At 45.3% G+C, this 26,028-nt stretch overlaps 1 protein-coding gene across 2 annotated transcripts in view; it reads right to left on the bottom strand.

Moving 5' to 3' along the window:
• Window positions 1–437: 437 nt before the first annotated feature.
• LOC115474409 (ADP-ribosylation factor-like protein 6-interacting protein 6) overlaps window positions 438–26,028 on the bottom strand; it is a 56,906-nt gene continuing 31,315 nt past the window's right edge. Inside the window, exon 4 of one of the 2 annotated variants that reach the window (XM_030209862.1) lies at window positions 438–2,059. In XM_030209862.1, coding sequence (XP_030065722.1) covers window positions 1,966–2,059 — 94 coding nt within the window. In that variant the 3' untranslated portion in view covers window positions 438–1,965. The remainder of the gene's footprint in view (window positions 2,060–26,028) is intronic. The other variant, XR_003942851.1, reaches the window with a different exon arrangement.

Below are 26,028 nucleotides of genomic sequence, written 5' to 3' on the forward strand. Positions count from 1 at the left end.
TGCAGGAGGAAAACCTCCACCGATTCCCCCCCCCCTCCCCCATATCAACCTTCTCCCTACAGGAACAACTTTGCTTAAGCCCTCCTTCACAATACCCTGACCCTCCCTGAGACATTCCCTGGTAGTCTACTGTGCCAGGGTGGAGTGGTCCCCCTAAGCTCCCTCTCATGAGCTGCCCTGGGATCAAAACGGCACCTATGACCCCTAGCAGTAGTTCCACAAGACTACTGCTAGGGGCCACAGGCTCCTTTGAAACCAGTGCAGCTCTAGGGCAGGAGTGGAGGCAGACCACTCCACCCTGGCCCACTAGACTAGCAAGTTAGTCCTCAGGTGAGGTGGGTCAGGATAAATCTTCATGGCACCTTTGGTATTTAGGCTTGTGCTAAGTCTAGGTTACATGCCCCAGCAGACTGCATGAGTGTACCCACATTACCTACTTCAACATGTAATGTGGGCCTGCCACACCCCCAGCACTTACTGTACCTTAAGTTTTGCACTTATGGTGTGCTAAGAGCAAAAATGTACTGCACTTTAGAAAACACGCCCCTCAATGTTGTGGTTGCCAGATTTGTGCCTTTGCTAATAATCTACGATCCTGAACATCCACAACTGAGAGAAAGTAACACCTAAACACCTCTCCATCCTTGTCCTCTTTCTCCAAATAACTTGTTAGAATTCTCTTGCTAAAGGGGATGGGATTTGATATACCACCTTTCTGTGGTTACAATCAAGGTGGTGTGCATATTATATACAGGTTCTGAGTACCTGGGGCAATGGAGGGTTAAGTGACTTGCCCCGAGTTAGAAGGAGCTGCAGTGAAGGCAAATGTTTTTTGATCACTACTGACCTAACTTAGAACTGAAAGGTTCTGTCTCTGTTTGCTACTGGCTTTTTATATAAAACATTTTCCCCAAATCTAATCCCTAAGGTTGATATAAGAATGTTGACTTATTCATGGGCTGAAACACTAAGCAGTGGATAAGACTTCCAATGATTCAAAGCAAAAGCACTTAAAATAAGGATAAACGTTTTGCTAAGTGAAAGAAAATATTCAAAATACATAGTACTGTGTGTTATCTAAACGTTTTTATTTTTTTAAGATGCACATGCTATTTTCCAAAACATACATTTCTTGTGATACCACAGATGTAGCCTAGCAGTTGAAGAAATGGTAGCATGGTTACGGTTCAAGGGATGTTTTGAAGGTGAAGGCTGACCAAACTAACAGACACGACTGTAGCTAGAATGGTATGTGAATAGGAGTTCAGGAAACAGAACATGAGATAATAGAAATGTAGCAGGGAGTTTTTTGGCTGTACAACATAAGAGAGAAAGATGAGTGAAAGAATGAAGTAATGTCTTTTATGAAAAGGCTCTGTGTAGAAACAGTATATAAGTAGCAGCATGATTAGTAAATGTTTGAGAGAGTCTCAGCCAATACTTTTGTATAAGCAGAACTGTACTCCTATGAGAAAATTTATTCTGTATGCTATATTATTGGTAAGTTAATAAATTGCTTTTCTCATACGTTACGTGGCCTGGTCTTTCATCATTCCAATCTTTTATTGGGATATGCATGATTATTGGGATGGTGATAAAAAGACCTAAATCTTATTTACACAGTACACACAGAAAACTGCTGCAAGGAAAAACAATCTAGTAAGTATTGTTGGCATTTAAAAATAAACATTATCTCATTAAGTGGCTCTCAAAATGTGGAAGAAAAGACAATGTAATTTATAATTCATTTGATTTTAATTAAGTGTCATAACTCCATCACTATGGGACATTTAAAACCAAAGGATGCATCCACAGAACATGATTTATAGAGGGACTAAACTTATCGCTTCCGACCTGAAATGCTGAAGTGTTATTAAAAAAAGCAGTCTTGACAGCTGTGTGCAGTAGATTCTTTGTCCATCACGGAGAAAATTCATTTCCATTAACAGCAGAGCCAACGTAGTCTCAAAGGAGACACCATACTACAGTGAGAGCTGCCACAATGCCATTGAGTATCGCCATGCTATAACCCAAATGAAAAGAATGTCCACTCAGTTTTCTAGGAGAAAAACAAACAAAAAAAAGAATACTATCAGTATGGCAAACATTTTATACATCCAAGCATACCAAATGTAAAATAATTCAGTTGGTCTTATGTTTTCACAAACTAAGCAGCAGGACCTGCCAGTTGTAACAATTTTTCTCTTCAATTTTTGTGACTTTATATTTGATGTCAATGTATTATAGACTAGGGCTCATTTTTGAAAAACATCCAAAAAATGGCACAAAGCAGCAGATGGATGTTTTATTTTGCAAAAATGTTGAAGCTGCTATTTTCAAAACTCATTTTTAAGACTTTTTCTATGAAGTTCGTCTAAATCTCAAGGGGGGAAGGTTGGAGATGAATTTTGGGTGGGTCTAGAGTGGGCATACGATTTGGATGTTTTTCTGTGACAATGAAACATTGTTAAAACATCTTGGGCAAAGAATAGTTGCTACTTAAACAGGTATAGCCAAAAATGTCCTAAATGCCAAAAAAGTGCCCAAACTGATCAGATGACTACTGGCACAATAAACGTATGACCCCCCCCCCCCCCCCCCTAAGAGGTGAAAGTAACAGTACACGTCAGGCTCTAAGTCAGCTGCAGATGTAATGGCCATTCCTCTTAGAGCAGCAATCATGTCCCTGAGGTAGCCCAGTGGTTGGTGGAGTGGACTGTAGAAAGGAGGACCCAGGCCCATACCCCACTCCAACTGGTACACTTGTAGAAAGTATAAGCACTCCAAACCCCACAAAATACCTACTGAAACTATATATCGGTGACACCAGTAGGCATAAGGGCCATTGTAGTGGTGTACAGTTGGGTACAGTACATTTTTGCTATTCCTAGAGGGATTACCGTACAATATAAGGGGGTTATGATGTGATGTGCACCTGGGACCTTTTATGTGTTCACTGCAGTGCTCCCTAGGCTGCCCCACTGCTTTGCTGGGATGTGTGTGTGGCCAGTCTAGTAAGATTGCTGCTCCCTAGACATCCCCAATGGATTGTTTTTGTGCATTTTTCCCTTGGACATTTTTTGTATGAAAATGACACAAAGAAAGATGCACTGAGCACAAAAATTGACTAAAATAGGGCAATTTTCGAACCAAAAAGATAGATGTCTTTCTGGTTTGAGAATGACCAAGTTTGGCAATGGATTTTTGGACACCTTTTTTTGCAAAACATCTGTGGATGTCATATCCAAAATGCCCCTCTGCATCTAGCACAAGCCTGACAGGTGATAATGCCTCTTAAAATCCCGCTTCTGCATAAAATAATATCTGGGATCCAAGTATGAACAATTAACATGTTAATTGGAGAACCATGTTTGTTTTGGAAGCCATAATTGCTAAAGATATAAAAAGAAGCGGAGGAAAGCGACCAAAATGATATTGGGTCTGCGCCAGAAGACACATGAGAACAGATATAAAGACCTGAATATGTATACCCTAGAGGAGAGAAGAGACAGGATAGGGTATGATACATACCTGTAGCAGTTGTTCTCCGAGGACAGCAGGCTGATTGTTCTCACGACTGGGTGACGTCCGCGGCAGCCCCCACCAACCGGAAAAAAGGCTTCGCGGGACGGTCGGGACGCAGGGCACGCCCACCGCGCATGCGCGGCCGTCTTCCCGCCCGTGCGCGACCGCTCCCGCCAGTTGAATAACTAGCAAAAGATGAAACACACAACTCCAAAGGGGAGGAGGGAGGGTAGGTGAGAACAATCAGCCTGCTGTCCTCGGAGAACAACTGCTACAGGTATGTATCATACCCTTTCTCCGAGGACAAGCAGGCTGCTTGTTCTCACGACTGGGGTATCCCTAGCTCTCAGGCTCACTCAAAACAAGAACCCAGGTCAATTGAACCCCGCAACGGCGAGGGTACAACAGAAATTGACCTACGAAGAACAACTAACTGAGAGTGCAGCCTGACCAGAATAAATTCGGGTCCTGGAGGGTGGAGTTGGATTTACACCCCAAACAGATTCTGCAGCACCGACTGCCCGAACCGACTGTCGCGTCGGGTATCCTGCTGGAGGCAGTAATGTGATGTGAATGTGTGGACAGATGACCACGTCGCAGCCTTGCAAATCTCTTCAATAGTGGCTGACTTCAAGTGGGCCACTGACGCTGCCATGGCTCTAACACTATGAGCCGTGACATGACCCTCAAGAGCCAGCCCAGCCTGGGCGTAAGTGAAGGAAATGCAATCTGCTAGCCAATTGGAGATGGTGCGTTTCCCGACAGCGACCCCTAGCCTGTTAGGGTCGAAAGAAACAAACAATTGGGCGGACTGTCTGTGGGGCTGTGTCCGCTCCAAGTAGAAGGCCAATGCTCTCTTGCAGTCCAATGTGTGCAACTGACGTTCAGCAGGGCGGGTATGCGGCCTGGGGAAGAATGTTGGCAAGACAATTGACTGGTTAAGATGGAACTCCGACACCACCTTCGGCAGGAACTTTGGGTGGGTGCGGAGCACTACTCTGTTGTGATGAAATTTGGTATATGGAGCATGAGCTACTAGGGCTTGAAGCTCACTGACCCTACGAGCTGAAGTAACTGCCACCAAGAAAATGACCTTCCAGGTCAAGTACTTCAGATGGCAGGTATTCAGTGGCTCAAAAGGAGGTTTCATCAGCTGGGTGAGGACGACGTTGAGATCCCATGACACAGTAGGAGGCTTGATAGGGGGCTTTGACAAAAGCAAGCCTCTCATGAATCGAACGACTAAAGGCTCTGCAGAGATGGCTTTACCTTCCACACGATAATGGTAAGCACTAATCGCACTAAGGTGATTCCTTACTGAGTTGGTCTTAAGGCCAGACTCTGATAAGTGCAGAAGGTATTCAAGCAGGTTCTGTGCAGGGCAAGAACGAGGTTCTAGGGCCTTGCTCTCACACCACACGACAAACCTCCTCCACTTGAAAAAGTAACTCTTTTTAGTGGAATCCTTCCTAGAGGCAAGTAAGACCCGGGAGACACCCTCAGACAGACCCAACGCAGTGAAGTCTACGCCCTCAACATCCAGGCCGTGAGAGCCAGAGACTGAAGGTTGGGGTGCAGCAACGCTCCGTCGTTCTGCGAAATGAGAGTCGGAAAACACTCCAATCTCCACGGTTCTTCTGAGGACAACTCCAGAAGAAGAGGGAACCAGATCTGACGGGGCCAAAAGGGCGCTATCAGAATCATGGTGCCGCGGTCTTGCTTGAGCTTCAGTAAGGTCTTCCCCACCAAAGGTATGGGAGGATAAGCATACAGGAGGCCGGTCCCCCAATGAAGGAGAAAGGCATCTGACGCTAGCCTGCCGTGTGCCTGAAGTCTGGAACAGAACAGAGGCAGCTTGTGGTTGGTCTGAGAGGCGAAAATGTCCACCGAGGGGGTGCCCCACGCTCGGAAGATCTTGCGTACCACTCTGGCATGGAGCGACCACTCGTGCGGTTGCATGACTCTGCTCAGTCTGTCGGCCAGACTGTTGTTTACGCCTGCCAGGTACGTGGCTTGGAGGAGCATGCCGAACCGACACGCCCAACGCCACATCCCGACGGCCTCCTGGCACAGGGGGCGAGATCCGGTGCCCCCCTGCTTGTTGACGTAATACATTGCAACCTGATTGTCTGTCCGAATTTGGATAATTTGGCAGGACAGCCGATCTCTGAAAGCCTTCAGTGCGTTCCAGATCGCTCGGAGCTCCAGGAGGTTGATCTGCAGATCCTTTTCCTGGAGGGACCACAGACCCTGGGTGTGAAGCCCATCGACATGGGCTCCCCACCCCAGGCGAGATGCATCCGTCGTCAGCACTTTCGCGGGCTGCGGAATTTGGAATGGACGTCCCAGGGTCAAATTGGTCCGTATGGTCCACCAGAGCAGTGAAGTGCGGCAACTGGTGGAGAGGCGGATGACATCTTCTAGATTCCCGGTGGCTTGGAACCACTGGGAAGCTAGGGTCCATTGAGCAGATCTCATGTGAAGACGAGCCATGGGAGTCACATGAACTGTGGAGGCCATATGACCCAGAAGTCTCAACATCTGCCGAGCTGTGATCTGCTGGGACGCTCTGGTCTGCGAAGCCAGGGCCAAGAGGTTGGTGGCCCTCGCTTCGGGAAGGTAGGCCTGAGCCGTCTGGGAATTCAGCAGCGCTCCTATGAATTCCAGAGATTGAGTTGGCTGGAGATGGGACTTTGGGTAATTTATCACAAACCCCAGCAGCTCCAGAAGTTGAATAGTGCACTGCATGGACCGGAGGGCTCCTGCCTCCGAGGTGTTCTTGACCAGCCAATCGTCGAGATATGGGAACACGTGCACTCCCAGCTTGCGTAGGTAGGCCGCTACCACCACGAGACACTTTGTAAACACTCGTGGGGCAGAGGCGAGCCCAAAGGGCAGCACACAATACTGAAAGTGGCGTGCGCCCAGGCGGAATCTGAGATACTGTCTGTGAGCTGGCAGTATCGGTATGTGAGTATATGCGTCCTTTAAATCCAGGGAACATAGCCAATCGTTTTTCTGAATCATTGGCAGAAGGGTGCCCAAGGAAAGCATCCTGAACTTTTCTTTGACCAGGAATTTGTTCAGGCCTCTCAGGTCTAGGATGGGACGCATCCCCCCTGTTTTCTTTTCCACAAGGAAGTACCTGGAATAGAATCCCTGCCCTTCCTGCCCGGGTGGTACGGGCTCGACCGCATTAGGCGCTGAGAAGGGCGGAGAGTTCCTCTGCAAGTACCTGCTTGTGATGGGAGCTGAAAGACTGAGCTCCCGGAGGACAATTTGGAGGCAGGGAGGCCAAATTCAGGGCGTATCCGCACCGCACTAGTTGGAGAACCCACTGGTCGGAGGTTATGAGAGGCCACCTTTGGTGAAAAAATTTTAACCTCCCTCCGACCGGCAGATCGTCCGGTACGGACACTTGTAGGGCGGCTATGTTCCCATGGATCCAGTCAAAAGCCCGTCCCCGGCTTTTGCTGTGGAGGCGCAGGGGGCTGCTTAGGCGCACGCTGTTGACGAGAACGAGCGCGCTGGGGCTGTCCCTGTGCCTGACGAGGCCTTCGGGCCGGCTGGTTGTACCTACGCTTCGCAAAAGAATAGGGTGCAGCCTGCCGGGCCCGGGAAAAACGTCCACCTGTGGAGGTGGATGCTGAAGGCGCCCGGTGGGAGAGCTTGTCGAGAGCGGTTTCCCGCTGATGCAGTTGGTCCACCATCTGCTCGACCTTCTCACCGAAAATATTATCCCCCCGGCAAGGGACGTCAGCCAGTCTCTGCTGGGTGCGGTTGTCCAGGTCAGAGGCGCGCAGCCATGAGAGCCTGCGCATCACTATACCTTGGGCCGCAGCACGAGATGCCACGTCACAGGTGTCAAAAATACCCCTGGACAGGAACTTTCTGCACGCCTTCAGCTGCCTGACCACCTCCTGATAAGGCCTGGACTGCTCCGGCGGGAGCTTCTCGACCAGGTCCGCCAGTTGTTGCACATAGGTCCGCATGTGAATGCTCATATAGAGCAGGTATGATTGGATGCGGGTCACGAGCATGGAGGATTGGTAGGCCTTCCTCCCAAACGAGTCCAGAGTGCGAGACTCCCGCCCCGGGGGCGCCGAGGCGGTATCCCTCGAACTCCGTGCCCTCTTGAGAGCAGAATCCACGACCGCTGAATCATGGGGCAATTGGGGCCGCATGAGCTCTGGGTCAGAGTGGATCCTGTACTGGGACTCTGCTTTCTTGGGAATGGTGGGGTTAGTTAACGGTCTCACCCAGTTCCGGAGCAGCGTCTCCTTCAGGACATTGTGCAGCGGCACCGTGGAGGACTCTCTAGGTGGTGATGGATAGTCGAGGACCTCGAGCATCTCGGCCCTCGGCTCTTCCACAGAGACCACGGGGAAGGGAATGCTAATAGACATATCCCGCACAAAGGAGGCAAAGGAGAGACTCTCAGGAGGTGAGAGCTTCCTCTCCGGTGAAGGCGTGGGGTCCGAGGGAAGGCCCGTAGACTCCTCTAAGGAGAAATATCTCGGGTCCTCCTCTTCCCCCCACGAGTCCTCATCCTCGGTATCGGACATTAGCTCATGTAGCTGAGTCCGGTACCGGGCCCGGCACGACGTCGAGGCACCGAGGTCTCGGTGTCGTCGAGCGGTGGACTCCCGCGCCGGCGGGGACGGAGCTCCCTCCATCGACGTCGACGGGGACTCCACCTGCGTGGCGGTCGAGACCGGCACCGCAAGCTGCGGCGGTGTCGACAGCCCCGGCGCCGGGCTAGAGCTCGCCGGCGCCACAGTCATCGGCGCTGGCGCATCAGCCCTTCCAGGAACCCCGGAAGGATGGCTCTGAGGCACTCGTCCAGGCCCGCTGCCGGGAAAGGCGGTGGGGCCGGCAAGGGTGTCGGTGCCGGAAGCTGCTGGGGGCCAGGAGACGGCACCGAGGTGCCGGAACCCCGACGCGTCGGTACCTCCACAACCGACGGAGACCTCTCCTCACGATGATGACGCTTCGGCGTCGCCTCCTCTTCGGGATGCACCGAAGGCGACCGGTGACGACGCTTCTTATCCTTCTTCCGATGCACGTCACCGGCGCCGGAGGGCATGGAGGAGGAGGAGGTCGATCCCCCTCGGTCTCGAGGTACCGGGTCAGACAGGGTTCGGTCCCGTGGGCCACGAGCTGAGGGCGTGACCGGGGCCGACTGCCCACGCGGCCTCTCACCCCCACTCTCACCGGAGGACCGGCGGGCCGACGGGACCTGTTCTCCTGGGGTCGCTGCCATCGGTGCCGATGTCTCGGGCATCGATACCGGTACCGAAGGGCCGGGCGTCGATACCGATGCCGTCGAGGTCGACGTCGAGGGGCCGGCGCAAGTTCCAAAAAGACGGTCCCGCAGAACTTGCCTCGCAACCTGAGTCCGTTTCCGGAGACCGAGACACAAAGAACACGACTTGAGATTGTGCTCCGGCCCGAGGCACTGGAGGCACCAAGCGTGGGTGTCGGTCTGCGAGATCGGCCGGCCGCAGCGACCACACTTTTTAAATCCACTCGGGACCTTTGAGGACATCGACGGAAAAATCGCGTCGGCGAAGTCAAAATCGTCAATGGTGGCTAAAATCACACCACGAAAAAAGAAAACGACCGTGCGGCCACTAGGCCGCCACGCAGCGTCCCCGCTGGAAGCGAGGGAAAAGAAGGGGAGCGCGTGCTCCACACGCGCAGGGTCTCTCTTTTCTTTTTTTTTTTTTTTGAAGAGAGAAAAAAAGGAAATAAATTTAAATTAATGAAGCGCGATCCGCGTATACGCGATCGCAAGAATCCGGCGGCTGAAGTAGAGAGAGCGGCAAAGCACGACTCTCTCCAGGCGCGGAAAAAAAGGAACTGGCGGGAGCGGTCGCGCACGGGCGGGAAGGCGGTCGCGCACGGGCGGGAAGACGGCTGCGCATGCGCGGTGGGCGTGCCCTGCGTCCCGACCGTCCCGCGAAGCCTTTTTTCCGGTTGGTGGGGGCTGCCGCGGACGTCACCCAGTCGTGAGAACAAGCAGCCTGCTTGTCCTCGGAGAAGATATGATACAGATGTATCAATGACCAAACAAATCTTTTTCAAAGATGAGGAAACCATAGAACTAGAAGACATAAAATGAAGCTGCAAGGAGGTAAGCTTAAAACTAACGTGGAAGCAAACAAAAGAGCAGATCACTAAGTGGTATTAATAAGACTTTATTGGAGAAACAATCACGATTATTTCTCCAATAAAGTCTTATTAATACCACCTAGTGATCTGCTCTTTTGTTTGCTTCCACGTTGGATTTTGCGGATCATCTGCCTTCTTGTTTTCTTGGACCAGCTTAAAAATAACACCAGGAAATAGCTTTTCACAGAAAGGGTGGTGTAAGACTGGAATACCATCCTGGTGAGGGTGGTGGAAACAAAACAGTGAGAGAATTCAAAGAGATGTGGGATAAATACACATGATCCCTATACAGTAAGGGGATGGGCTCCAAGCAAAACAACATATGGGTGTAACCACACAGCAGCAAGTGCAATCTTAAGCAAAGGCATAGAAGAGGTAACCCGCATGTTCTGTACAGAGCAGCAGGTATGACTCTAGTCACCTTGCTGGATAGACTGGATGGAGCATGCTGGTCTTTATCTGCCATCTGTTACCATAAATATATTATAAAAACAAAACTGCTTGATGCATACTATAACATGCCATACTAAAAGAAGATTAAACAGGGGAAAAGCAAGCATTACAAGACATCTGCATAAAATGTAGGATATGGCATTAGCTTGCCAGTATTACACTACAAAACATTTCAAAAAGGCCAGATTCCAATAGTTCCCGCTTGGACAATACAATACACTAATCAATTCCCATGCGACACAATGATCAGAAAGTCCAATCAGTGGGTATATTATTTTTGGAGATTTCAGGCAGACTTTGCTTATCTCTAAAGGACCCAGTGACAGATGTAACCTTCTGGCTACCCCATAAATGGGCGTTATGGTAAGCCCAGGAGGGCTCAACCTCATAAAACAACCTGAAATTGCAGTTGTATTATAGTCAGCATATAGCTGGATTTGAGAAAAAGACCTTAGAATCCTCTTCAGCAATTAATATTAAAATCTGAGCAGATTAGGCTGAATGTTTTCTTCATTGGTCATTAAAAAAACAAACAAATCTCCCAGAGCCATTTTTGTGCAGTTTTTCATGTGCTCTAAATAATTGTGCTTTTAAACCTTCATTCCAATTCCAAACTTTATGAGATATCACTTGATGTGCTGAGAAAGACGTCTTTTCATTCTCTTTTGCCTCTTTCACTCAAGTCCACTGAAGCCTTGCATCAAGAGTATCATTTGCCTTCCTGCTGCTAAGACATTACATTTCCTCCCTGCTCTGGACAGATCTTACCGAGGATTTACAGGAAACTTTATCTGAAGCTTTTACACTCTGTTCTCAGTTGAGGGTGTCTTTGATGTTCCATCACCAATATTTGAAAGACACTACCCCAGATTTGGATTATGCCACTTTGGCGAAGAACTGGTCTGCTGACCATTGTTTTATTCTGTTGACAGAGCAGTTCAAAAAAATTAGTTTTAGGGATTCGTACAATGTCTGAATCTATGTTAAGAGAATTGCTTTACAAATTTGCTTACAGATCCATAGTTCCCTGCACCGAGCCCATAAGGCGGGCACAGCAGCCAGGGGAGTCTGTCCAAAATGTGACTCTAAAGAGAATCCACAAATGTGGAGAACTCAATAGATCCCACGGGATAGAGAATAAATGCAAACAAGAGTGGGAATGTGAACCAGGCTTATCCAAAGAACAGGAGTCATTATCACAAAAATATTTATTAGTCTGAGTCATTATTACAAAAAATATTAGTCTTTTTTTAAGTATATATAAATAAATATAGTTTGTTGGTTTTTAACTCTAATTTTGTCTGGGTCCTGTTCTTTGGATAAGCCTGGTTCACATTCCCACTCTTGTTTGCAAAATGTGACTCTACCTCAGCAACTCTGGGTTATATGGTGTGGCTTTTGCCAGGTTATGTTTACTTTTTGGGGTAAGATGCTTTCTATTTTGCATACTTATTGGGATTGCACCGTCACCTGTGATCCTCATATTTTATTTGGCCAGTGTGTGTATACTGATCCTGTACCACAGGATTCTTGCGGTTTCTCCGCAAGATCATTCTTTTTGGGAACAAGGTCATATTACTACATTGGTTCTCATCTGTTGGTCCCACTCTGCCAGAGTGGTGTTCCCTGCTTATCCAGCAAATGCGGATGGAGAGGCAGAGGATTTCTTCCATGGAGAGTCGCCCTGGAAGAAGCTATTCACCGAATTGTAGAGGTGGTGAATTTTGCTGTTTATGTTGATTTGGGGGAGCCACCCAGGGAGGGGAGGCTGTGGAATTCATTAGAGTGTTGTTATTATTACTATTGGTCTGCAGCATTTCTCACAAGTTAGAATTTATGTTTCATTTTTATTATATCATTCAGCAATACAACATCAAACGGTACCACTGTCTCTAAGATACAACTCTTTTTCAGCCTCCATTGGGGCATTTACCCAAGATGGCCACAATCTGTTAAGTTACTGCGAGTCGCGTTTTCTCTACCCTAAAGAATGCCTAAACGAAGAGGGAGATTAGCGGGTAGCTTCCCCGATAACCCCCTCATTACCTGGTCCTCTGGATCAATATTTGAGACCGCAGGGAGTTCATCGGGACGGCGGATCGCTGCCAGAGGTGGGCGCCAGCGAAATGGAGACTTCGGCGCTCTCTGGCCTGGATGTTACTCTTAGCCCCGCCGAACGCACTCCCCCTCCCCAGCAGATAGGCGCCAGTTCTTTCTTTGTGGATTCGACGGAGTCCAGAAGATCGCCGAATGGAAGCTTCGTTTACAACAGAAGTGGTACTGGAGGGCAGTTTGCCCGTGGAAACGCTGTGGTTTGAGGGGAGAGGAGCAGAGGGGCAGAGCGAGGCCCATGACCAGCCTGTAAGGTTTGAAATTCCAAAAGAATTTGTGGTTAGACCAAAAGATGTGACATTAGAAGCTTTGTGGGACCTGGTTTCTAACCTAGGACAAGTTTTCCTGAAACAAATAAATGAAGTACAGCCTAAAGTTAAATCTTTGGAAAGTGACTTGGTAAAGAAAGATGAGCATATTAAGGATTTGAATGGGAAAGTTGTTAATTTGGATCAAAGCATTATGAAGCTTGAAACGGTACAACCTATTATGATGAAAGATTTGACGAGCCTCAGAGATAAAATGGAAAATTTTGATAATTACACTAGAAATCATAACCTGAGATTTGTCAATTTTCCTAAACTTCAAAATGTTGTTCCTCTTGATATGTTGAAACGCTACATGTGTGAAAATTTATTAATTCCTGAACAGAATCTACCACCAATGACTATGGCTTATTACATTTTTGGGAAAGAAACAATTCAACCTGAAGTTCCGATAAATGTTTCTCTTTTGCTTGAGACCTCAGATACTGAGCTAGCGACTGCAGCTACATTGGTGGCGACAGTCGCATTACTACCCGACAAGAACTGAATCTTTCGTCTGTTTTTCCGAAATAAAGATAAACCCTTTTTGGGTTTAAAAGTTTTATTGTTTCCTGATGTCTCCAAGGAGACAAGACGACGAAGGAAACAATTCTTGCTTCTTAGACCTGAAATTCTACACTTGGGGGGTACCTTTTTTTTTAAGATACCCCCCGCAAGTGTATAATGAAGTTTAGAGATAAAAAATATGTATTTACAGAGCCAGCTCATGTATCAGCGCTCATAACCTCAGCGAAAATGGATAAGCGTTAACTAAAAGAATCCACTCCGCTTAACAGAATTTGCAGAATGTTTTTCTCTCTTATCCTTTTATTTTGTCTCCGGTAGATTTCTGAAATCTTGGATCACATTTTATGGACTTGAGTATAGTTTACCTAATGTGAAGCTTTTTAAGCTTCACCTTTTTTTTTTGTTTTATATTTTGCTGTTTATTAGATACTTTTCCTGAACAAGAGGATTGTCTTGTAAAATATTGGATAATGTTAATTAAAAAAAAAAAAAGATACAACTCTTACGTCTAAACACCGTCTTACCTTCAAAGAGAAGCTTAAAAAGTTCTCATAGCACATGACTTTTACTCTCTCTCATAAATGACCTTAAATAAATAAATAAACCTCTTCAACAGCAAAGTCTTCAGATCTCTTTTAAAAGTATTCGGGCTATGTTTGGGCCATAACTGCAAAGGTAAAGTATTCCACAGTGTTGGACCAATTACGTTAAACACGGATTTCCTATATTCTTCTAATCTAATATTTTGAACAGATAGAACCTCAAGTAAGGCTTTTGCTGCTGATCTCAATGTTGAAGGTTGGTAAATACGTACATAGCTGCAAACCACTGGCGAAGCAAAATTGTTCAAAACCTTAAAAATTAATATCACTACCTTAAATTTCATTCTTTGCTCGACTGGAAACCAGTGCAATTGTTTCACTACTGGAGATATATGAAAGGAACGTAAATAACCATTGTTCCAAAATTGTCTGAAAATATAAATATATGAACAGGGGCGGATTGACAAGTGATCTGGGCACCCAGACGATAAGGATCATTGCCCCCCCCCCCCCCCATCCCATCTCAACCGGAATGTTCTCCTCTCTCCCCCTCCTGTGCTCCCATCTCTGAATCCTCCTCCCCCAGAGCAAGAAAAGAGCTTCCAATCCAAGCAGGAGGGAGAAGCTGAGTCTGCACTTACTATCCTGAGGTCTGGTCCGCTGATGCTGGCCACTTCCCTCTGCTGCTGCATGCCCTTGCAGAAGAAGCTATGTCAGAGGGAAGCAGGCTGCAGCAGAGAGAAGTTCCAGCATCAGGGAACAGGTGTCAGGGTAGAACATGTGGACTCAACTTCTCCTTCTCGCTTGGATTGGAAGCTCTATTCTCACACAAGGTTGGGTGGTGGTGGGGGGGTGAGGTTGGAAATTGAAGGACAGGAGGGGGCGAGAGAGGGGTCGTTCCCGGTCCTGACGGGGAGAGAGGGATGTCAGGCATGTGAGAGGGAAGTACTGGGCCCTCAGGCACTGCCCTGTTGCCTGAATGGTCAGTCTGCCCCAATGAACAATGCTGGCTATAAAGACTGTTTCCAGTTTAAAACTTTTCTAGTTATATAATTAATACTGGGTGCAAAAACAGTCTAAGGAGCTAGGAACACTTACCTTTAAAACCAACGAGGCCACCATTTCACCCAAAAGCATTCAGGTTTCTTTGGGGCTATAAAGCCAATCATTTTCTTGAAATTTTTCATTAAATCAGCATATTTTGTTCCCAGAAACCAGCTTCTCTTGTTTGTTCTATGCAATCAACATGTTAACTGTTTTTAGAATTGGAACAAAGGTTTAAAGGCACATTTATTTAGAGCTCATGAAAGTCTGCATAAAAAATAGCTCTGGGTAGGAAATCACGTTCAGGTAACCTCACAGACTAGAACTCTGTAGGGAGCTAGTACATATGCTATACCAGATAACTTTATTTTCTTTTGTCAGCGACACCGTTCTGCAAAAATGGATGTTATCCCTTCCAACCATCAGTTGGAGATAGGGAAAACTGAATTCTGCCAGTGACATCATCAGAATAAGCAAAGGTCTCCCTGGAACAATCAAATATGCATCTGTCTAAGCAACAGAAGGTTCCTTTGAAACACACCCATGCCCCATCAACCACTGCAGCTGCAATGATAATCAAGTGAGCAAAACACCACAGAGTGACACTCACTACCCTGCATATACCAGGATATAGCCATATCACAGGAGTGGAGGAGTGGCCTAGTGGTTAGGGTGGTGGACTTTGGTCCTGGGGAACTGAGGAAGTGAGTTCGATTCCTGGCACAGGCAGCTCCTTGTGACTCTGGGCAAGTCACTTAACGCTCCATGTAAGCCGCATTGAGCCTGCCATGAGTGGGAAAGTGCGGGGTACAAATGTAAAAAAAAAACAAAAACCCTGTATGGCTGCCAATCATAAAATTTTGAAGAACTGAAAAGGAAGCACAGAGCACACTCAGAACCTCAGGCTGAAGTCTTCGAACAGTGGGACTGGAGAACAGCATCGCTGACTAAAGCAAGGAAAATTTCAAGGTAAGACAATTTCTCGTTTCTTAGCTTCAGCTCCACCGTTCGGCAAAATTGGGATGTACCAAAGCAGTCTATGGATGGGGGAAAACAAGAACCCCCCCCCCCCCCAAATGTTGGCTCTGCCAAAGTCTGAGCGGACTCTGGCCAACATATTCAACCTGCAGTACTTAGCAAAGGAATGGAGTGATAACCGAAGTCACCACCCTGCAAATGTTCTCAGGGGACAATGCCTGAGCCTCCACCCAGGTGGCAGTCTGCGCCCTTATTTTGGAAAGCCTGAGTGCTGCAGGGGGAGTCTGTGGACAGTACACCCAAATAGAGTGAATGGGCAAGAGGGGTGGGGGGAAGGGGACCAACACCCCTCAAGCAAAGCCCCATGGAACCGAGACAAAACTTCACACAGCGGCAACTAAGAAGTGCAACAGGGAACTGCAGAGCCAATCTCCAAGCTCAACCAGGTACAGCCCCGAGACTGTGACCTGGGAGTGGCTGTTAGGCTTGACCATGCTGTGCAGCTTTGGCCAGCAGAGCAGGGAGCTAGGCCAGGGACAGGAGCACAGTCAGCATGACCTACCACCTGCCGAAGATAGAGAAAAATACTGGATTGTTCCAGGGATCACCTCTGCTTCTGCTGGCAATGTCACTGGCAGAATTCAGTTTTCTCTACTTCCACCTCTCTAAGGAAGGAATAACATCCATTTGTGCAGAAAGGTGGAGATGAGAAAAGATAGTTTATCTACCCATAGCCATTGGAAAATATGTTGCATACAAAATATTTGCATATGTAGAATTAGCTCTGAAATTCTTCTCAGGAAGTTCCTGAAGGGAGTGTACAGATTGAGGAGGCAGATTCAGGGGGTCTTTTACTTAGGTGCCCTGGTGTTTTTAGCGCACGCTAAAAATAGACAACGCTAAACATTAAAGACGCCCATAGGAATGCATTGGCGTCTTTAGCATTTAGAACCTGCCTATTTTTAACACACGCTAACAACACCAGCACACCTTAGTAAAAGACCCCCCTCAATGACTTTTTCGAGTTATTATGTGTATATTCAAAGAAGGCAAGAGATGAAAGGAGGGCTCAGTAAATTTAATGGAATTCTTGGAGACCTCTCAGGATATAATTGATACAAGTATCATTGGTCCCCAGGGCTGGAGAAGCTGCACTGGTAACTTTATGTTATGAACAGGAAAAAATAAGGATATTAAAACGTTACTTTAAGAAAAATGTTAATTTTTGTGGTCATATACTTATTTCTCCTGACATTACTAGAGCCATCCAGTTAGCTAGGAAGCTGTTTCTTGAATATATATGTCTCAGGTGTTAGCTCTGGAAGTGTCCTTTTTTCTTTGATTTCCCTGTAGGTGTTTAATCACATATAAAGAGAGAAGATTTTTTATGATTCACCTCAATTGGAAGTATTTCTGTTGGATAAATAACAAAAGAGAAAGGTGATATTTAGGCCTTAGAATTATCAGATCTGTATTGTGGATAGAATTATCCTATTTTCCTGTTTTTATTTCTCTAATTTATAGATATATCGCTTTGTATCCCCATTAATGTGGTCTGTTTTATTTCTTACATTGTGCAATGAAAAATAAATACATTTAAATAATTAAAACAAAAAGACTCACTGGTGCCACTAGACACAACCTCTCTGCTCTGTGGAAAAATGAAGACTGCTGGTACCACATGCTCACGTCTGGCAGGAAGGCACTCACACATGAATGGTGGGATGCTACCAAAGACTTCTTAAAGCTATACAACGCTTGGAAGCATCTGTACAGGTCTCCCATATAGGAGAAACAAAGCCCTGGCTTGTCCTTGGAGAATAAGAATTCTTCGTATGTGTGAGGTTGCAACTGAACAAAGAAGGCATATGACAGCATGTCACAAATGTCACCACAAGCTGGCACCTGAAGGAGTGTGTTTAGAGTACTATAATAAATTTCCAAAATAATTACAAGTCATTTTTTGATTCACACAGAGCTGCTTTCAGCATAAACTTGAAATTGTGCCCAGACCACAGTTGGCATAGTTTTCATTTAACTGAACTCGCTGCAGCTGTATACCTTTCCAAAACCTTCCACAAGTCTCTGTTTACTTCAGCCCTTTAGATTATTTCAAATACAAAAACAGCAGCAGGCAAGTTGCATAACATTAACAAATTCCCTTGGTAAAGTGACAATTTTGATTAAGTGCTAAAAAATGTTAACTTTAGAGACGTGCTCTATCAGCATGATACTCCAACTTATCCAGATCAGTGCAAGGTTTATGACTAACCTCAGCAACTTCAAAATTTGGCACCCTCCACTTCTCACCATGGAGGAGCAGGCCTAGAGGTTAAAGCCTCAATCTGAGAACCAGAGAGAGAAACAAAGGTTCAAATCCTTCTCTCACGGATGCTTCTTGGCAACTGTTGCCAAAAAAAATCACAGTTGCCCACCCTCCCAAATGCCAACATCCCCAGTTCTACCAGGGCCTCCACCACTGCCAACATACCTGCTAGGCTTATTAAATGTACAATGGGAGATTATCAGATGCTTGACTACAGGGACTGTGAGCTATCATGTGGCTCCACCTCATCTTTTCTTTGGGAGTGACCAGGATGGGAGGAGTAGGAGAGGCTGAATAGATTGGGAAAGTCTGATCCATGGCTGACCGGCATGGCAGTGAGCAGCTGATAAACTGCCATGGCAATGGAGCAGGAGAAATGACTTAGAAGGGTTGGTGAGGACTTAGAAGGGCTGGTGAGAATAGCAGCAGTAAAGGCCGATTTTGCCATCTGGGTCATGCTAGACCAGAGAAAAAGCTAATACACATTTAGACACCTAGGGCCCGATATTCAGTGCGATTTAATCAGCCAAGAATGGCTTCTGTCTGGTTAAATAGCACTTAGCCAGCTAAGTGCTAATATTCAGCGCAAAATAGCTAGTTATCTCTGCTGAATATTAGTGCTCAGTGCATAACAGCTAACCGGCTATATCGCGCAATATAGCTAGCTATCTGTGAATATTCAAGTTTTGGCTGGCTAAGTTTAGTGAGCAAACTAGACCACATAAACAGCAGTCCTATCTTTGCCTGCTATTAATTTAGCTGGCCAGCTGGTTAAGATAGAACCGGCCAAACCTGGATATTCAATGCCAGTCACCGGAAACGGCCCAATACTGAATATGCGGGGTCAGCGCTAACAGCACTGCCTGCCGCCAAAATATTAGGGGGGGGGGGGGCTAGAAATTGTAAAAAATGCGAAAACATTTTATACAATGTCATATAATCAGATATTTAAATGGAAAATTGGTATAAGTTTGGAATAGAAATAGAAAATTAAGAGATATTTTTATCTTTGCTTCCCTCCCCCCCCCCACCCCCACACTTTCATTTTGGCTCCTGTTGACTCACTTCTGTTTCTTTTTCAATTTTACTTTCCCTTTTATGACTGCCATTGTCCAGCTCTCACTTTCCTGCAGCTGACATTGTTTCTGTAACTGTTTTTTCTCCTCATCTCTCTCCTTCCATAACGATGTCATCTCTCACTATTTTGCATCACCCTTTTTTAAAAATATATTTTTACCTCCCACTCTTCTATCGCCCATTATATTCCACCATCGAAACACGGTCTGTGTTGGATATTTTTTTTAACAATATTTATTTTGAAGAATAAACTTTGGTCATCCTGAACATTTTGGTTTGCTTTCTCCACTTCTTTGGTTTGAATCATATAATATATGTAAACCACTTCAGTTATACCACAGAAAAGCGGTATATCAAATCCATGACCTTTACCTTTGTCTCACATCCAGTTACATCTCTCACCTCCTTTTTCCCTTAACTTTTCTCAGAGGTAGATATGAAAAGTGCAGGAGGCTTAGCACAGAGCTTAGCGTGGGTTCTATGCACAGTTTGCTGTTCTATTATGACTCCCCTTTGCAGAATAGAATTTAGTGCACAAGATAACTTTGCACAAAGAATCACAGACAGTGCACTGCACATTTAAATCCAGTGGTAAACAAATTATTAGTTATTAAATGCTAATGTAACTCATGAATATTCACTGTGGATACCTGAAGACCTGACTGGCTGGTAAAGCCTGACCAAATTTCAGTTTTTGTGCTGAAACTGGCCCCAAATCCCTTGTTTGGCCTTATTTCAGTTTTGGCCAAAGATGTTTGTGCATTTTCAGCTGGGACTGAAAACTATGAGCACAACACTCCCTCCCAACTCCCCTTAACCCTCCACCAAAAAGAGCCCCCCTTCCAAGCCCACCCCCCACATTTTTTTAAAAACAAAAAAACCCAGACCTAAAGACCAGCAGTGTATATGACGCTAACCAATTCTTCCCAATGTGTATCACTTTGCATTTGTCTACATTAAATTTCATCTACAGTTTGGATGCTCAGTCTTCCAGTTTCCTAAGGACTTCCTGCAACTTTTCACAATCTGCACGTGTTTTGCCAATAGTTTTGTGTCATCTGCAAATTTAATCACCTCACTCCTCGTTCTAATTTCCAGATCATTTATAAATATATGTTAAATAGAACAGATCCCAGTATAGACCCCTGCGGCACTCCACTATTCACCCTCCTCCATTCAGAAAAATGGCCATTTAACTCTACCCTCTGTTTTCTGTCCAATAACCAATTCCTAATCCACAGAAGGACATTGCCTCCTATCCCATGACTTAATTTTCTCAGGAGTCTCTCATGAGGAACTTTGTCAAAAGCATTCTGAAAATCTTGATTCACTACATTAACTGGCTCACCTTTATCCACATGTTTATTCACACCTTCAAAGAAATGAACCAAACTGCTGAGGCAAGACTTCCCTTGGCTGAACCCATGCTGACTCTGTCCCATTAAGCCATAAGTACATAAGTAATGCCACACTGGGAAAAGACCAAGGGTCTATCGAGCCCAGCATCCTGTCCACGACAGTGGCCAATCCAGGCCAAGGGCACCTGGCAAGCTTCCCAAACGAACAAACATTCTATATATGTTATTCCAGGAATTGTGGATTTTTCCCAAGTCCATTTAAGTAGTGGTTTATGGACTTGTCCTTTAGCAAACCGTCTAACCCCTTTTTAAACTCTGCCAAACTAACCGCCTTCACCACGTTCTCCGGCAACGAATTCCAGAGTTTAATTATGCATTGGGTGAAGAAAGATTTTCTCCGATTTGTTTTAAATTTACTACACTGTAGTTTCATCGCATGCCCCCTAGTCCTAGTATTTTTGAAAAGCGTGAACAGACGCTTCACATCCACCTGTTCCACTCCACTCATTATTTTATATACCTCTACCTGTTCCACTCCACTCATTATTTTATATACCTCTATCATGTCTCCCCTCAGCCGTCTCTTCTCCAAGCTGAAAAGCCCTAGCCTCCTTACTCTTTCTTCATAGGGAAGTCGTCCCATCCCCGCTATCATTTTAGTCGCCCTTTGTTGCACTTTTTTCAATTCTAATATATCTTTCTTGAGATGCGGCGACCAGAATTGAACACAATACTCAAGGTGCGGTCGCACCATGGAGCGATACAACGGCATTATAACATCCTCACACCTGTTTTCCATACCTTTCCTAATAATATCCAACATTCTATTTGCTTTCCTAGCCGCAGCAGCACACTGAGCAGGCTGTTTGTCTATGTGTTCCATAATTGTTTTCTTTATACTAGTTTCCACTATTTTGCCCGGCACTGAAGTCAGGCTTAACAGTCTGTAATTTTCCAGATCACTCCGGAACCCTCTTTAAAAATTGGCGTTACATTGGCCATCCTCCAATCCTCAGGTACTACAAACAATTTTAACAAACAGGTTAGATGACAGCAGATAAAGGTCTCTATGGTCCATCCAGTCTGTCCAACAAGATAAACTCATTACCACCTTTTAACCACATGCTGTCATTTGCTCTTCTTTCCAACTTTGTTAATACATGGAATATGTCTGGTCTGGGGTTCCACAACATCCATGCCCAATTTAAAGTCCTAATATTTGTGGCCAATCCTTTTAGCTTCCTTGGTGCAGGATTATAGAATGCTTGGCTCTGATGGGTGCTGCTGACACTTGGCATCGAGACAGGCAGAGACATCCTTGGTGCTGATGTATCCCCAATGTCCGATGCAGCTTCCAGGGCTATGGGGGACTGGTGCCTCCGATGCAACGGACTTCTTGGCACCAAAAATAGTTTTGTGCTGCTCTCAACTCTTAAGGGTCATTTCAGTCATCTGTCGAGAAAGATGACAAGAGAGAGTTTCATGATTAGGTCCTAAGCATGGCAAGCACCAATTGTGAGTATCAGTCATTGAAATGATCTTGCCACACCTAATGCACCACTTAAAAGTGTTGGGAGTTTTCTGGGACATGTTGGGGAAAAATAGATGAAGCAAAATCAAATGGCTCAATAAAGGAAAAATACAGGAAAAAAAAAAATACTACCCCGACCAGAGTGCTCAGGCCCAAGTGGACCAAGGAGCTATAAACTAAAAGAAAACATAGAATGCTGAAAAACTAAGGAGAACTAAAAAGGCAGAAAAAAGGGGATACACTAGTCCCAACACAGCATTTACAAAACAAAACAAAGGAGATCGAAGTCAGAGTTGACACAGATGCAATCGTGACCAGAGGACTCTCTGAAGTGTCTTCTTAGCTCAGTGGAAAAGACAAGACTGGTTGCTCCCGTTCAGTCTTGGTGGATGGGAAGATACACGCGCATGTGTGGTAGAACTCCAAAAAGCTTCTGGAAAGAAGTTGGGGATGGTCTCGTGGCAAGCACTGTCAGACAATGTCACCCATATGTACAGATATGCTTCTGCTTGTCCTCTCAGAAATTCTATATTCAATAACCAACTAACACTGAAGAACAACGGGCATTATTTATTCAAGCAGTAAATAAAAACCACACAAACTGGGCACAGAAGGGGGACACAAAGGGAACACTGGATATAGGATAGAACATAGCAGCTGACAGACACAAAGAAGACTGCCAAAAGTCAATGGGAGCCTGGTTGAAGAGGTTCTTGAAACACCTATCAAAATGATACAAAGACACTGTATTGAAGTTTTAGAGAACCGATGGCTGCAGGAACCCCAAAGCAAGTCTGGAATGTTGAAAGATCAGAATAGGACTGGAATGAACTCTGGAACATGTTTGGGAAACATGAAGAAGACAGTCCACAGCAGCCATAGGGCCTGGTCACCCGGAGGCAAGGTGAGTGTAGGCATGGAATACAGTCACAATCGTGACACCAAGTCCATCACAGACTCTGGTTCCCGCAAACTCTCAGCATTAAGAGTCAGGCAGGTCCTCTTAACAGGGCTGCCGGGGGGGGGGGGGGGGGGTGTGAAGATTTCCCAGGCCCGGCCTCCAAGGGGGAGGGGGGGGCCTTCACCAGAAGGTTCTATTCCCGGGTGACTGTGTTAATGCAATAACCTTGTTCCCAGCACACATGAGGAGAGTGACAGACCAAGGGAGAAGCAGAAGCAGGAAGGTAAGGGAGGTAGTGGCCCGAGTGGGAGGGAGTGGTGGCAGCCACCTTGCCCTGGGCCCAGCTCTGTCTCTTGGTGGCTGTGCCTCTTTACATTGAATGGGCCCACAAGCTAGGGTCTCAAAGGGAACAGAGACTGGTGATTCTGTGCCTCAACTATGCACCTAAAGAAGAGATACTTTGTGCCTTGCATGGAGGTAACAATCTGGTTTATATGGATCACAGAGTTCTATGCTTTCAAGATTAATTGGCAAAGTTAACTGGGCAGTGAACAGATTTTGTTTCACTTTGTTCTCAGCTGGCGAAGGCAAAAGTTAATTTTGTCTTATACCTAGCCAGACTTTGGATTGTGCATCAAGGAAAAGTGAGCATTTCTGCAATGGTACAAAAGGTCAAAGAATTTCTGTCACAGAACAATATCCTGGAGACTCACGGAGACTAAAGCGGGTGAGAGAGCCAACACTGGATCTTGCATGTCAGTGGTATATCTACTTACACAGCTGTCAAATCTGAATTGCCTTTAAAACTCAGTTACAGCTTAATTAGTTGCAATTTGAAATGCATGTTTTGTCTGTGTTAATGTGAGCAGCTGGGGGATAATTTTGACTGGAAAGCGAATTCATTCATTCATTTAAGTATTTATATACCACTTAGACCTAAGTGGTTTACAGGTTTAATTTACAGGTACTTGTACTGTCCCCTTCTGGACTCACAATCTAGGTAATACATTGTACTACTATTGTACCTGGGGCAATTGAGGGTTAAGTGACTTGCCTAGCGTCATACAGAACTGCAGAGGGAATTGAACCTGGTTCCCCAGGATCTCAACCTACTGCTGACCATCAGGCAGAAGTGGGAATTGAACCTGGTTCCCCAGGTCCCAACCTGCTACTCTAACCATTAAGCCATTCCGCCACTTATGCTGCTGTAATTAGCATAAGAGTGGAGCGTTTGGACTGCATGTTAGTTTTTCTCCCCCTCTGTCCAAGACTGTGGGCTAGCTATCAATGAACAGTGTAAACAAATGGAGATATCTTATCCCAAAGTGATCCTCTTGAGTACTGTCCTAGCTCTGAGATGTACTCTAAATATACTGGAATTTTTTTCGTTGTATATTGACAAAGAGGGGAGGGGGTAATGGAAAGGAAAATGGGCACCTTTTGAGGACATCCATAAGATTCTGGGTGTGTATGATTGATGTTTTCATATATTGTTATGTTAATATATTATGTAATTGACTGGCTCAATATGGTTTGTTCTCCTTGTATTATTCTGTATTATGTACTTGGGCGGGGGGGGGGGGGGGGGGGGGGGTCGCGGTGTCAATCAGTGATTGCTCCTCTATAGTAAGGGGAGCCTAGGTACTATAAGAGGTATATTTAGGGAGAATGGGTGAAGATAAAAGCTACTATTTATACATTTCACATAATTCAAAAGGCATTTGATAGCATGCACAGGGAATCACTGCAAGAATATATGGTAACATAGCAGATGATGGCAGATAAAGACTTGTACGGTCCATCCAATCTGCCCAACAAGACAACTCATTGTATGTGATACTTTATATGTATACCTGTCCTTGATTTGTCCATGCCATTTTCAGGGCACAGACCATAGAAGTCTGCCCAGAACTGGCTTTGCTTCTCAATTACCAGTGTTGCCACCCAATCTCCACTAAGCTTCTACGGATCCATTCCTTCTAAACAGGATTCTTTTGTGTTTATCCCACGCATTTTAAAAATTCTGTTACGGTTTTCATCTCCACAGGAGCGCATTCTTAAGTATCTACCACCCTCTCTGTGAAAAAATACTTTGACATTATTCCTGATTCTGGCCCCCTTCAACCTCAATTCATGTCCTCTAGTTCTACAGCCTTCCTGACTCTGGAAAAGATTTGTTTGTGGATTAAGACCTTTCAAATATTTGAACATCTGTATCATATCACCCCTCTTTCTCCTTTCTTCTAGGGTACACATGTTCAGGTCAGTAAGTCTCTCCTTGTACAGCTTGCAACGCAAATCCCATATCATTTTTGTAGCTTTTCTTTGCACTGCTTCAAGGCTTCAAGTCTTTTTACATCCTTAGCAAGATATAGTCTCCAAAACTGAACACAATACTCTAAGTGGGATCTCACTAACAACTTGTTATACCCCTATCTATGCAAACTAGCATCCTTCTGGTCATGGCCTTGTTGCATTGTTTCTTCACCTTCAGATCCTCGGACACAGGTATTCTCCAACGGACACAAGGTATTCTCCAATGGTACATCAACTTTTATCTGAACCCTAGTTACTGTATAAAGAAAGACATTCTTCAATATTGTCCTTGGTATGCAACAAGGCTTTGTACTCTCACCACTTTTGTATCTTCTGGCTATAGATTTTCAGAAAACATTGAACAGGCCAAATGCTGGCATCCAGCGGAATGATTAACTCAAATGTCAATTTGTTAAAATAGTTTTGACTTAAGAGATTCAAGATGAGATTCTCCCAAGTTTGTTATATTAAATTTGTTTATTGATTTTATGTCTTGTAGATCCAAATATTAATTGTAATGTTCTTTGTAATCAATATTTTAAGTACATTTGCAGGCTTTTAATTTTCCAATTTAAATTAAGTCTTTATGTGGTATTATAATACTAGAAAAATCCTGTTCAAACCTACATTGTATTCAGATAATATTTAGTACAAATAAAAACGTTTCTGAAGTATCCATATAATTTAAGAGAACAAAATTTAACATATTTAAACTATGTATAAATTTAATTCAAATTGTATTTTGTTTAAAAGAATGGATCCTAGAAGTAGATGTTATGGCAATGTAAAATGCAAAGGGGGTGGTATTGCACAGACAAATCAGCTGGTCTGCTCGGACTGCTGAGAAGTCAAGAGAGT

This window comes from Microcaecilia unicolor, chromosome 7 (genome assembly GCF_901765095.1).
Source record: "Microcaecilia unicolor chromosome 7, aMicUni1.1, whole genome shotgun sequence".
In the NCBI taxonomy this organism is placed as follows: Eukaryota; Metazoa; Chordata; class Amphibia; order Gymnophiona; family Siphonopidae; genus Microcaecilia; species Microcaecilia unicolor.